The 12,539-nt window shown below is 47.0% G+C and overlaps 2 protein-coding genes across 2 annotated transcripts in view; one reads left to right on the plus strand and one right to left on the minus strand.

The window, feature by feature from the left end:
- The first annotated feature begins 141 nt into the window (after window positions 1-141).
- Window positions 142-7,881, plus strand: LOC109479144. The gene is made up of 7 exons (XM_019781014.1): window positions 142-440; window positions 2,501-3,192; window positions 3,399-3,531; window positions 3,782-5,140; window positions 5,243-5,386; window positions 5,585-5,767; window positions 5,965-7,881. Exons 1-7 carry the CDS (start codon window positions 396-398, stop codon window positions 7,189-7,191), a joined length of 3,783 nt encoding a protein of 1,260 aa, XP_019636573.1. The 5' UTR covers window positions 142-395; the 3' UTR covers window positions 7,192-7,881.
- A 158-nt stretch (window positions 7,882-8,039) lies between these two features.
- LOC109479149 overlaps window positions 8,040-12,539 on the minus strand; it is a 12,622-nt gene continuing 8,122 nt past the window's right edge. Inside the window, exons 4-7 of the mRNA XM_019781029.1 lie at window positions 11,313-11,483; window positions 9,016-10,056; window positions 8,707-8,847; window positions 8,040-8,479 (exon numbers count right to left, since the gene is read on the minus strand). Coding sequence (XP_019636588.1) covers window positions 8,138-8,479; window positions 8,707-8,847; window positions 9,016-10,056; window positions 11,313-11,483 — 1,695 coding nt within the window. The 3' untranslated portion in view covers window positions 8,040-8,137. The remainder of the gene's footprint in view (window positions 8,480-8,706; window positions 8,848-9,015; window positions 10,057-11,312; window positions 11,484-12,539) is intronic.

Raw genomic sequence — 12,539 nt, forward strand, 5'->3', positions numbered from 1 at the left:
ACTGGTCGCCTCTAATTTGAACATACACGCTTCACATTTGTAACTGTGTAAAAACTCTTTGATGCAGAGTCTAAGATTATTATTTTTCATCCCCTGGACCTGTAAACTTTAAACCAGCCCTTTTACCATGACAAAAGGCTGTCGCGTGGTGCAGTATAGCATTACAGGAGGAAGAATGCCCGGCGCTGCCGGTCCTATTGTTGTCCTGCGGCAGACGTCATGCCTATGGCATCCCACTACACGAGACCGACGCTGGGACTTCCCCTGGTCGATCAATGCTTTTGTGCATGCGCATTAGGGTCACATTCCTAACCTCAGAAGTAGGGATGGGAGTTGTGTTCGCGTTCCTAACATCGATAAGTTGAAACAAATCGAGTTAGAACAGCGAGGCGAGGATGCAGTGGCAGCTCCTGCTGGTTTGCGCCACGTGGACCACACAGGTAAGTTGATTGTATTCTTCCCATATTCTCCCCGGACTCTACAGGTGCTTTGTCTGTCGTTTGCAAGCACTCCGGAAATTATCAGGTGTGGTGACTTATTTGTGGCTTGTCAGTAGAAGTCACACCTCGCCAATCTTGTAGAAACTCACCTGTAGTCAATCGTCAAGAAGCCACCTAAGCTTTACTGAAGTTGCCAGCAGCATGAAACGGTCTGTTGTTAATGCTTACACAAAGGATGACTCATCGTCAAGACTGTACATAAGTGGTGATTATAGTGAACACCTAGCCTGGAGTGGAACGGGTCCGGGACACGATCGTGTGGATAAGGGGGAGTTAGATCTACCAGAGATAAAGACCTGTAGTGTTGTAACAACTACTAGTACCACTGTAGACAACCTTTCACTCCACAAGAAAAGAAAGGAACATACAAACGATGGGCCACCTGTATGAATCATGATGTAACAAGTTCGCAGGTGTCAGGTGGACGGTAGTATCAACCTTACTACATGAGCGAGCCGTACAGATATAAATTTGTTCTTCATTTTGACTTGTAAAATCACTTCCACAAACCGTAACCACCTGTATATGGGGTTGTTTACTCACTGTGTCGATAAAGAGCTGTTCTAAGTCCCCGTTAGTCAGAAAGCCATAGTCATAATAACATGGACCCTAGCCTGCAGTTTTGTTACAATCAGAGCCTGGCACGAAAGGTTCAGATTAATATTTACTCGTAATGCGTTATTGTCACGCGACTCTATCTCTTAGCCGTGTGTAGTCAGACTAGTCTCATCGATCGTTTTGTCACCTGTAAGCAGCGAACCTAACGGTTGCCACGGAAACAATACAAACATCTATGTGATGAGAATGAGTCACCTTTCCATTGGAGGCCATCAAAAATTAATATCGCTATTCATCGACAGACCATAATAATACTAATGCATCCTTTCAAGTCACGACTCGCTCTTAGGTGTGCAAAGACGTGGTGTCAAAAATACTAAATGTTCTCAAAACAAAAATCACTTTCGTCTGTCTCGCGTTTTCAAAACATTCCTTTTGGACACTCCGATCTGTACAATAACGGTTGGTTCGACTGCTCTGAATAACCATATCGTCATTATATAACAGAAACAAGTGGTCTAATAATACAGATAAATTTGAACCTTTGAGACTGTTGTTTTGGGTGTGGCGATAATGTTTCTCTCACATCATTGCGTACGGCCTATGGCATTCCACTCAACCCGGCAAACGGCAACAAAATAAACATGAACCGACCCTCTAACAAAGAGTGGTGCCCTGTTCTTCCTGTTTGCTAAGACCACGATGTCAGCGCTCGGCACGTTCGTACAAGGAGATTATAAGCTGGCGTGCATTTGGAACGTTCAATAGTTCTTCCGTGTTTCTTACATCATTCACAAAGTGATCAAGGTTTCAAGTAAATAATTGTTATTATTGTAACACTCACAAACACGCATTTATGTATCACAACACGCACCATGTCATCATTTCTGTGGGTTTTGAGTGCAGCAATGAGGGACAGTTTGAATATCGAAACAATAACCTTTGTAAATGGGATTACAGCTAGTTACTGACCTTTCTCAGGTCAATTATTGGTTATGACCTGTGCATATATTATACGGACTGCACCATTTTTTTCTTCATGGACGAGGAATAAAAAGTATGCGTCAAGTATGAGCCGTCGCTCTTAGCACACGGAGAATAAAAAGGAAACTGATTAGATGGGAAATTTAGCAGCTCAACTTTCACGTTACGTGCTAGCTTATGGTGATGTGGGCCAGGAGTGGCAAACGTAGTCACGCGCGAATGGCCTTATGGAGTGAAAGTCAGATTCCTGATCAAGCGGCCGTTGACCTTTACTGACTGAGGTTACATTTCCAAGCCGGGCCCGGTCGAACTGTTTGCGTGGACGAAAAATAAACAATTCATATAAATATGTACACAGATAGGGCTATGATTAGTTTTTTTAATTTTTTTGTGTTTTGCTATACTACACAAGTCAAGTTCTTTCATTGTGTAACGTTCAATGTATGATTGTTCTTCAGGTCTGTGTGGTAGACGCCCAGGCTGACTGCCACCCATTGTGTCTGTCCTGCTCTGGTCCCGAGTTAAACCAGTGCTTGGAGTGTCGGCAGTACAGTTATAACAATACCTGTGTTCAGCAGTGTCCGCCGTTAACGTACACTGTAAGCATAAACCTACCTAACGGTACTGTCACCTTCAATGATACGTTTGCTGCTATCAAGAATGTATCATCTTATCCCGACAATGCTACCATTACTAGTAATGATACCCTGCAGAACACCACCACTCCGACAGAGGTCGTCCCGAAAGACCCCACTGCCAGTAACAGATCTAGAGGTAATTGTGTGGACTGCCACCCTGAATGCCAGGATGGTTGCTATGGCAACACTTCTCGTGACTGTTACCGATGTAAACACGTGAACTTCAACGGGACTTGTCTGTCCTGTTGCCCGGATGGAAGCTACCGGGATCCCCGGGACTCCTGCAGAAGGTGCCACGAAGAATGCGAGAGGGACTGCACGGGACCAGGACCGACGCACTGTCACCGGTGCAAACACGTTCAGTACGGCGACAGGTGTCTCCACACATGTCCGGGTAACACTTACCAGCGGACAGGCACCCCTTCTATTTGTCGGCCTTGTCACACAACATGTGAGGATGGCTGTGTTGGACCGGGGCCCCAGAATTGTGCCCCTTTGCCTCAAAACGAAAGGTAACTGTGGACGCGATTATTTAACTAAAATTGTTGTACATGTAGAGCAAACTTTTCATTGTTTGGATCGAATTCAGTCGTTAAACATATATAACGTATAGAGCCCTCAGGGTCATAGGTTTTATTTGTATTATGTGTGTGAATGTCTTTGGCAACCCGTCGTCAAGTTTGCCATTTTTCATTGTTTCGTACCTTCCGCCCAACAGAGCTAGTCAGCTTTCAGTGGTGTTACCGCTGGTCATCACAGGTGTTGTTGTGGTCGCACTACTTGGGAGCTGTTTGGTGGGCCTGGTTTCTTGGAAACGACGGTTGAGATCCCGAAAGCCACATTCGTCTCCTGTAAGTAGTCGTTTGCTTGTGTATTCACTAGGCTCATATACATGTATAAAAAGATGAGGACACAAGTTGTACGGCGTTGTTGCGATGTCAATTCTATTCTCTAAACGGTACTACATGTAGTGATTTAGCCGCCACGCTTACATCATGTTTTGTTGTACATATTCTTATTGAAATGGTGATACGGGTTATCATGTGTACAGCTTGTTTAAGACATATGTTTTAAAGCAATTTTCGACATTTCCTGTTTCAGACACGAAACCTCGCCTGCTACGAACCCGGCAGCGTCAGCACCATCGCCATCCCGCTAGGTCCAGAGGAGTCGCCTATGAGTGATCTGTACCGAAATGTCTGCATTGACAACGCTACTTTCGCCAACGACAGCGACGATGACGTGGACGTGTCGCCGACCCCTAGCCTTGTGTTGGGCGGAGGTCGTTCAGACGACAACAGCTCTTCTATTTCTGGTCGCGCCGATACCGTGAGTGAAGGGGCGGTCTCTAATGAATCCCGATCGACAGACAGTACTGTCGTACGTGTGCCGATCCCAGCCTCAGAACGGCAGACACGTGACATACAGACAAACTTTGAACAGGCCGCCTCGTCTAGATGGTCGCCGGACCAGAGCTCCTCACAGCAGGCCCTGGACAAGATGTCGTCGGGATGGCGTTTCAGTTACCTGACGGACGACAGCGGGATAGTGAGTGACGGCTCACGGTCTTCCACGATGGACAACCAAAGTCGATGGAGCGTCACTACGAGTGGCACGGTTGGATCTGGAGACTCCAGAGTATGTCTCCAGGATACAGCTGATACAGCTGTGAACAGAAAACTGTCACAAGACGCGCGTGAGAAAGACGTCCGCCGTACATCTGAATCCCTTCAGGGGGCTCCGGCAGATAAACAAAGTACTGAAGTAGAGAGCAAAAGCTTAGGTGAACAACCCGCCAATAGAGAAGACATCACCTTGACGCACCTGCTGTCTAAATTCCGTGATATCGTCTCTGATCCTCAGGCCACTGAACCGGGGGCAGTCAACTTCTCGACCCCGCGATTTGTGGCGGGAATGTTCGACAAACAAGGCGGGCATCTGACGTTAGAAAATCTCGGGATTGACCTGTACGTACCCCCAGACGCTGTCGAGCATGACGGTACCGAGATATTCATGTACGCTCGGGGAGCAGAGGAGCCTGCGATGGAAACGGAAGGAAACAGATGGACCCCTCCTGTCATTCAATGCGGTTCTCATGGGCTGAAATTCAAAAGACACGTAATTTTGACCGTGAAGCACCCCGCCGAGGACTTGACCAAATGGGCGTTCAAGTTCCAGGCCAGTAATACTGATGTTGGGGAGACCCCGGATTGGAAGGACCTTACACAAGACCAGTCGGCCCTGTGTTTTGCATATGGAGACAAGACAGTCATCTTTGTAGACCACTTCACTCTGTACAACGTGAGTGGGGAGCTTGTAGGTGCAGAGGGCGAAGATTTGGGACAGAAAACCGAATGGAAGCGATTCAGAGTGGGAGTCTTCGCCGAGCCCCTGTTCCTAGACACTGAAATCTTCCAACTCAGGGTCCGCTGTTGGCAGGACAACGATTACGAACAGCAGGTTAGTGTTGTTTTCCATACTTGATCTGCTCTGGATTACATTGCGTCTGTTCATATTCGGCGTTGTATTGTAATTATTGTATTTTCAATATTCTCCGTCCAGCGGTCGCGAGAGAAGGAGCAGTATCTAGGAGCGGTGCAGCTTGGTGACGACAAAGTGCTCCACCTAGCGGGAGATGGTGGAAACCTGTCCGTGGTGCTGGAGCGCCTTCGTCCCGGATGGTTGGCTTTCAATGGGGACAGACAGGTGAGGATGGATAGGTGTACCGAACAAATCAAACTTGCCATATTACTCTGCTTTCTACATCTTTTCACCAGCCTCCTAGTCAATATCTGTTACGGTTAACTTTTGCTTTGCATTATACGTATATGTATATGCGCACATTCAATGGCAATGTTCCCATACCGGATTATAGACCTAAACAATGTGCCTGTTTGTTTACAGACTATCCCCTTCCCCAGTCTGTGGAATGAGCACGCCGAGATGCCGTCCTGCACGTTTGACATCGAGAGGCAGCTGTCGGGACTCGTTCCCAAGACCATCGTGTGCAAAGTGACGGCCTTACAAGTCTCGAACCCGGATAAGTCCGTCAGTATCGACGTTCTCAAACAACTGTGTCCCCGGCAGGTGCGTATGTGTGTGTTACGGAAACGTGGAAAATCATCATACCTTATCAATGTGCCATTCACTTCTGTTGTGTAAATGTGGATTTATGGAAACTGATACCAAACAGTATCTCAAATGCGGCGTCAAAGCCCACCATTTTGGCAGACGTTTCACCTGTGCAATTACGATCACTAATTTCACAACTCCTTCTCTCCTAGGGTATTCAATCTGTCCAGGCCTCTGGCCGTCCCTTGGTCGCGTCTCTCGACTCCGAGTCTACTTTCCTTCGCCTGCAGCCTGAGCTGCGCCCCACACCTCGGTGCGTGCCACAGTTTCCTGGGGACGAACAGTTCAGTCTGCTGTGCCTGGTGTTGGACGTGGAGGACCCGGCTGGAAGAGACTGGCGCAGCGTGGCGGAGACGCTGGACCTGCCGTATGAGTTCATACAGTGGATGAAGCAGCGGGGAGACCCCACCAGGCGGATGTTGGACTTTCTGGTGGCACAACATGGGGGAGACTCATTACGTGTGCTGAGGGATGCACTTGCGGCGATCGGTCACGAGAGGGCGCAGCAGATGGTTGAAGCAATAATGATGGGAACCTCTCACCACGGGCCTGCGGGGCGGTGCAGTGCGGAACAGCAGCAGTGGTCGTCTGATGGACAACCGTTTGCCGGGATGTGGAACAACGACGACAGGGGACTATACAGTAACCACAACACGAAACCGAAACAGCTTAGCAGTTCTACAGCCTTTTTCTCACGGTCAAACGATTGCAGTGGAACCCTAGCTGCTCAGACACATCAGACATTTTCAGTTAACTCCACATCGTGCGGCAGTACAACAGTGGAGAAAGTGTGCGGAGACAGGTCACTGGGAGATGGACAAGAAGCGGACGCCTCCATGACTTCTACTCCTACCCTCTCCCCCGAAAACTCACCACACCCGACAGAAGAAAGCAACAACTCTATAACTGTGCCTAAGACTTTGAGAACCCAGGAGAGTGGGTATCACAGTGACGACAGGAGCCCTGGAGGTGAAACCAACTTAGCATTTACGATGGAGGACGAGACAGGGTGCAGTGAGAGAATGGAACCAAGACAGGAGGCATCAGTGAAGACGAGGCAGGAGGCAGAAGTAGTCGAGACGAGACAGGAGACAGATGACGTGAAGACGAGGCAGGAGGCTGGTTCCACGCCGCACGCCGGCGAGTCAACCACTGAAGAGAACAGCAGCAAAGTAAAGACGACTGACCAGGATGTCGAGGAAAATTCTTCTCCCCCTGAGAAAAACACAACCCCCTGGCCGCTGCTGATGAACCTGAAGAACAAAATGTCAATCCGATCCAAAAGTCTGCCCGACCTGCTATGGGGACAGAACAAAACTGATGCCGCAAAACAGGCTAACAAGAACATCTCCGAAGAACGCCTGTCACAAACAATGTGAACAGTTGTTGGTTGTGTCCCGGTTCGGACTATGATCAGTTTGACCAACTTTCTAGCATTTGCATTGTATACGTTCGTAGTTGCCTTACAAACAGGAATTACAGAATTTTCAGGGGTAACGTTTAGTACACTTTGTATATAAGATCAGTTGGTACGGTGAGGGCGTTTCTGATATAAACTTTATAAGCTGTTGCATCCTTGAAGTGTTTGAAAATAGGAAAAGAAATTTAGACGTAGGCTTGTTGATGAACCATTAGAAAATTGTCCCTCAATGTGAAGGGAGAATAATACATGTAATTTAAATATTTTGATAGAATTGTTTCGTGGTGATGTGGAATGATGTAAACTTTATGGATAGTATAGTGAAGGTTGTATCAGTGACATGGGACGCTGGCCCGCTCTGTGTACGTGACTGGAGAATTCTTTAATGCATCACTTTATTCATTATGTGAGACATCTCACGGATCTTTATTATCTTGTAATATTTCACCTACCGGAGTTCTCTGACATTGTGAGACTACAATACCTTTGTACAGTAACAGCGAGTTCTAGATTGTCATCAATTGATGTCACAGGCATACAAATAGCGTTATGTAAATGTAACAATGAAGACTATCACACAGTCGTAATTTGTATGTCGTGCCTTGTTGGTTCATTGCACCATATCGTACTAATAAACAGTAGTTGGTAACAGTGTATATCTGTGATGGTTATACTCATAGTCTTGTAGTTTGTTATTGACGCTGAGAGTCATGTAATCACCCATTTTCTACGAATGGACAAGACCTACAAATGTCACAGTCTATATGACCTTCCTTACGATAGAAGTAGAACTGTCTTGGTTAGTTACTTATCGAAGGGTTTAACTTTGGCAGTTTTATGTACACTTTCACTGTAAGGGCTTTTCCAGTCAACACAGCCAGGGGTGTTGGAGGGTTTGTATAGTGTTACTGCCACGTCACCACGGAAGTTAGACCGACCCCCCTCACCACAGCAGTGGGACTGACCCGGACGCTTCCATCCACAGGGGGTGTCAGTTTATCATCACTACCGAAACAAGACGCTATGGTCTCGTACTGACTACCTGTCTTACCCACTTTTCGTCTCGGACTGGGGTTTACAAAACTTTGGTAACGGCTTTTGAAGGACGTGTTCTCCGTGGCCTCGGTTCGCCGCTCCTGGTAGGCGTGCATCCTGAAGTGGAGGTTCTTCAGCCTGTGGTCGGTGTGGTACAGGGTGAAGGTCCGCACGGGAAACTGTGTCCGCCACACCGACTCCGTCGTCACTTGCTAAAGAGAAAAGTCAACGTTTATCATGAACCTACGTTTTGAATAATGGACAATATAGCTGACGTACTAGACAAGTGCAAGTGTGGCTTTAAGTCGCTAAACCAGTAGCCACCTACACGGCCTACATCTCATGACCAGAAACGACTAGTATGCTGTGTCACACCCACTTTCCAGTCTTTGCCCTATAGTTATCCTATCACCATAACCGGGTCCATTATGCACATTACCTGCTGGGTTAATCCCCGGAAGGCCCACCCTGGATCGGGGTCCTGTGCCTGTACAGAACAGCTATCACCAGGGTACATACAGCTCATGGACAGGCCGCCACACTGTCTCCGCCCGGCCTGGCCTTCCTGCTGGCGTATGCACTACAAGGAAACAAGACGTCCCTTTTAGTATAAGTAGGCAATCCGTGAGTATTCTCCGGTACAAAGGCACCATCGACTAGACCGGCAGGGGATTGGGGTAGGATGGGATACGACAGAATCAGGTTTAGAGGTAACTGTTACTGTTAACATGATTAATTATGAACGAACCTCTAAAGCATCCGCTGTGTCGTTGATACAGTACACTCGAATGTTGACATCTTCAAATGATCCTAAATGCGGCCCAAAAGCCACGAACCTCACGGTCTTTCCCGGTTCAGACCCCCGCACTATCGGCGCAAAGGACAGGATTTTGCTCATGTGAACGATGCACTTGTTCTTCAGGAAGCAGGCCCGGACATTTACGGCGTTTTGGTCGTCGTTTCCCGCGTCATGTGTGAGAAGACGCCATGATTTGTTTTGAACGGAGATGTCCTCACAGGCAAGAACAGCCGGTGTGCTCTGACTGTTCAGGAGTCCGCAGTGTTCGAACACTAATGTGGCGGGCTTCTGGAGCTGAACGCCTGACGGGCCACACAGCACCACGGGTCCGATCAGACTCTGGGCGGACTCAAGACGTGGACGATCCGAGGTGTCCCAGCTCACAGACAACAGGATGAGAAGCTGCTCGCCCTCGGGCACCGCCTTCGGTGGGATGAGAAGTTCTGCCCCGCAGCTGGGCAGCCGCAGCACCGCGCCCCTAGCATCCACCATCCGGGAGGTATAGCTGACCCCCTCCATACCCTGCACCGTCAGGCTACTCGTGAAAGACCTGTTGAAATTTTCGTCCGTACTATGGGTGGATTCTGGACTCATGGCGCCCGGGTTGGTAGCGTATCCAGTGTCCTTACTATTATCGGAGTGGCCGTCAGAGTCCTTCGTGTTGTCCCCTGTTTCCTGTCCGTCCAACTTGATCTGTTTGTTCAGTCCTTCGACCGCTTTACAAATGGAAGTGATATCCACAAGTTCACTGTCTCCGTCAGTCGTTGTAAGGTCTTCCGATTTAGTGGTAGTTTGGAGTTCCACGTTGTTTGATGACTCTGTTACAGACTTTGTCTCTGATGTTTCTCTTTCACTGCGGCTTCCTTCATCATTCATCCCTTCTTCTCCTCCCTGTCTTGTCACTGTACTGTCCATGAGAAGTGGATCAGGAGTACACAGCATGGCAGTAGGCGAGGCGTCGTCCACCACCGTCCCCTCTTCATCAGAATCCTGGGTGCAGGAAGAACAGGGCAATCATTGACAAAGAGAATGGTACTGAGCGATTACTTTTTTTTAACTTTGAAACTTTCCAAGATGCCAATTATTAGCAGAATGTTTGGTCTGGATCAACAATATTGGATACTTTAGATACTTAATTATGTCCGATAGCTGACATTACAACATTAATGTTGTAAGCAGCTAATCTTCCCGGACATTAAAACATACAAACATAAGACATACTATACAGATTTAATTGTTCTACTGTGAGGGATGTAGGATTGCCGCGTATCATTTATCTGTGCATGTGTACTCTGTGTGCTCTTAGCTAAACACCACAACTAGAAAACACCTGACTGGGCCACTTCCCCACAGAAAGTCCATACAGCGTGTTCGCTTAATCATCCAGTATCTCCAGCTCGTCATTATGCTGCACGTAGTCCTACAGAGCCTAACCATAGATCACATCTGCCGCAATGCGCAAGTCTACTTCGGGGTACTACTTCGTTGACTCCATATACAAGGAGATAATCAAATTCGATCGTCTACGTCTATAGTACCGCTCACATACACTGTAAGTCATACCAGATCACTTGTAGCCGACAGTAGGTAGATTTGTCAGCAATGATGGTAGGGAACCAAATATCGATTTCCAGTTCCCAACCACTCAGGTTGTCTTGATATTGACTGGGCGCCACAAGCTGAAGATGATATGATCACACCGTGTGACCCTCACCGTCCGCTACACTCTAATGTATCGACTATCTGGGGTGCGATAACTCTGTTTTCACTTGATTAAACCACTCTCCAAATAATCCAGCCTGGAATGGAAAGGGGTATTCTAATCCCCTGATACTTTATCTCATTCTTCAAAGACGTTATTGTTCTCTAAAGCCCCAGAAAATCATAAAATGTCTAACGTCGTTTCATTCAACAGGCGTTTTAGCCTCATCAGAAGAACATATGAACACCGGGGTTCTTTGTATTACCTAATTTCTTGTATGTATTCTAGATAAGTACGAGTAGTAGCAACTAAAATGGGAATTCGCCTGCGCATGCTTTCGTTGGTACAAACATGATAAGATACTTGTTTTTTCAATGTACAATGCAAAGTGCACGGAATGCTGCATTTTAGTGTTCTGTTGCTTGTCTACACAGGGTCATCAGTATCATACAAGAAATGGCTTCTTTTTTTTCTCACGGGGTATAAATGATGGCTAGATAATTTTTTAAAGCTTATTTCCCAGGAATGAGGGTATGGCGCCTACCTGTGACGGGACCCTGAGCGTCATTTTGACGTAATCGTCGGCGTCCTCGTCTACGTGCTGGAATGCCCGGATGTCCAGACGCAGGTGTTCCACCTCCAGCTGTTCCTTGGCCGTGAACTTGAAGATACAGAAGGGAGATGACTGGTGCCAGATGGACTTGTAGCTGATGACCTGAGGGCATTGAGAGACGGAAGTAAGGCGACATTACAAGCACGGGATTTTGTAATAGCTTACAACAATGGACCGCTTCTTTCCAATGTATTTGTTGTTGTTGTTGTTGTTTTGCATTTCATTTCATATTTCACTACACGTCATATCAAGAATATGATATCATTTCTTTTGATGTGTGCATCGTGTAAACGTGTGCATGATACTTTTTTGACACGTTAACACTGGCCAACTTCCTTATTTTTTCTAGAATTTCAGCAGGTGCGGTTCTTGTAATGTGGGAGCCGGAAGCCCGCGTCCACACATCTGGCCTCACAAAATTCCGAAGCGTGTTATACAGGACGTTTTATGCCGACACAATGAAGCAGCGCGGGACGCGAGCTCGTTATATTTCCGTCGTAATCCCTTTAATGGAACGTAACGTTAATATTGGCAATATTATTTGGGCACCGTTTCCACCGAAGACCTACCAGCACTGCTGATGAACTTTAATGAAAACGTCTATTTTTCTTGATATCTGTCATGTCTAATTCCTAGGGGATGTACGATTGTCCTTTCCAAAGTAAGGAGACTGTTGTTTCCATTTATGTGTGATTTCTCAGTCCGGTCACGTTTTCTGTATCACATGTGTTCTTTATTCATTGCTTGTTAGAGGACACAAATATGTGCGCGAGACTCAAAATTAAAGTTCAAAAGACTCAAGTGAGAACAAGGTTTCACAAAACAATTATCACGTTCTACCTCCCGAATTCCGGTAGATTGAAATGGAATAATAGACTACAGTTTCATACCCACCCCGGGGCCCAGCCTACATCGCCAAGGTTGATCATCTACTTGAATGAACTCTTTGACTGCTACTTCAACAATAAATCTGTCTTCATAATCATTTGTCACTTTCCTTTGTCTCTTTCAACCTGCCTGTTTGACATTGCGGGTTGCAGTATTGACACATGTATCGGTATTGGCCCATCGGGAGAGTTCCGAAACAACCGCACTTCACAAACGTGAAGACTGGAGATGTGAGGAAAGCTGCGGGGAGAGATGAGAGGATGTCCGTGG

This window comes from Branchiostoma belcheri, unplaced genomic scaffold, assembly GCF_001625305.1.
Source record: "Branchiostoma belcheri isolate BF01 breed outbred unplaced genomic scaffold, Haploidv18h27 scaffold47, whole genome shotgun sequence".
NCBI classification, from domain to species: Eukaryota; Metazoa; Chordata; class Leptocardii; order Amphioxiformes; family Branchiostomatidae; genus Branchiostoma; species Branchiostoma belcheri.

Bases quoted from the DNA above. Each gene is read 5' to 3' on its own strand.
- LOC109479144 (XM_019781014.1), top strand. From the start codon at position 396: ATGCAGTGGCAGCTCCTGCTGGTTTGCGCCACGTGGACCACACAG. The intron at 5,387-5,584 runs GTGAGGATGGAT...GTTTGTTTACAG, and splicing joins CTTTCAATGGGGACAGACAG to ACTATCCCCTTCCCCAGTCT. The intron at 5,768-5,964 runs GTGCGTATGTGT...CTTCTCTCCTAG, and splicing joins AACAACTGTGTCCCCGGCAG to GGTATTCAATCTGTCCAGGC.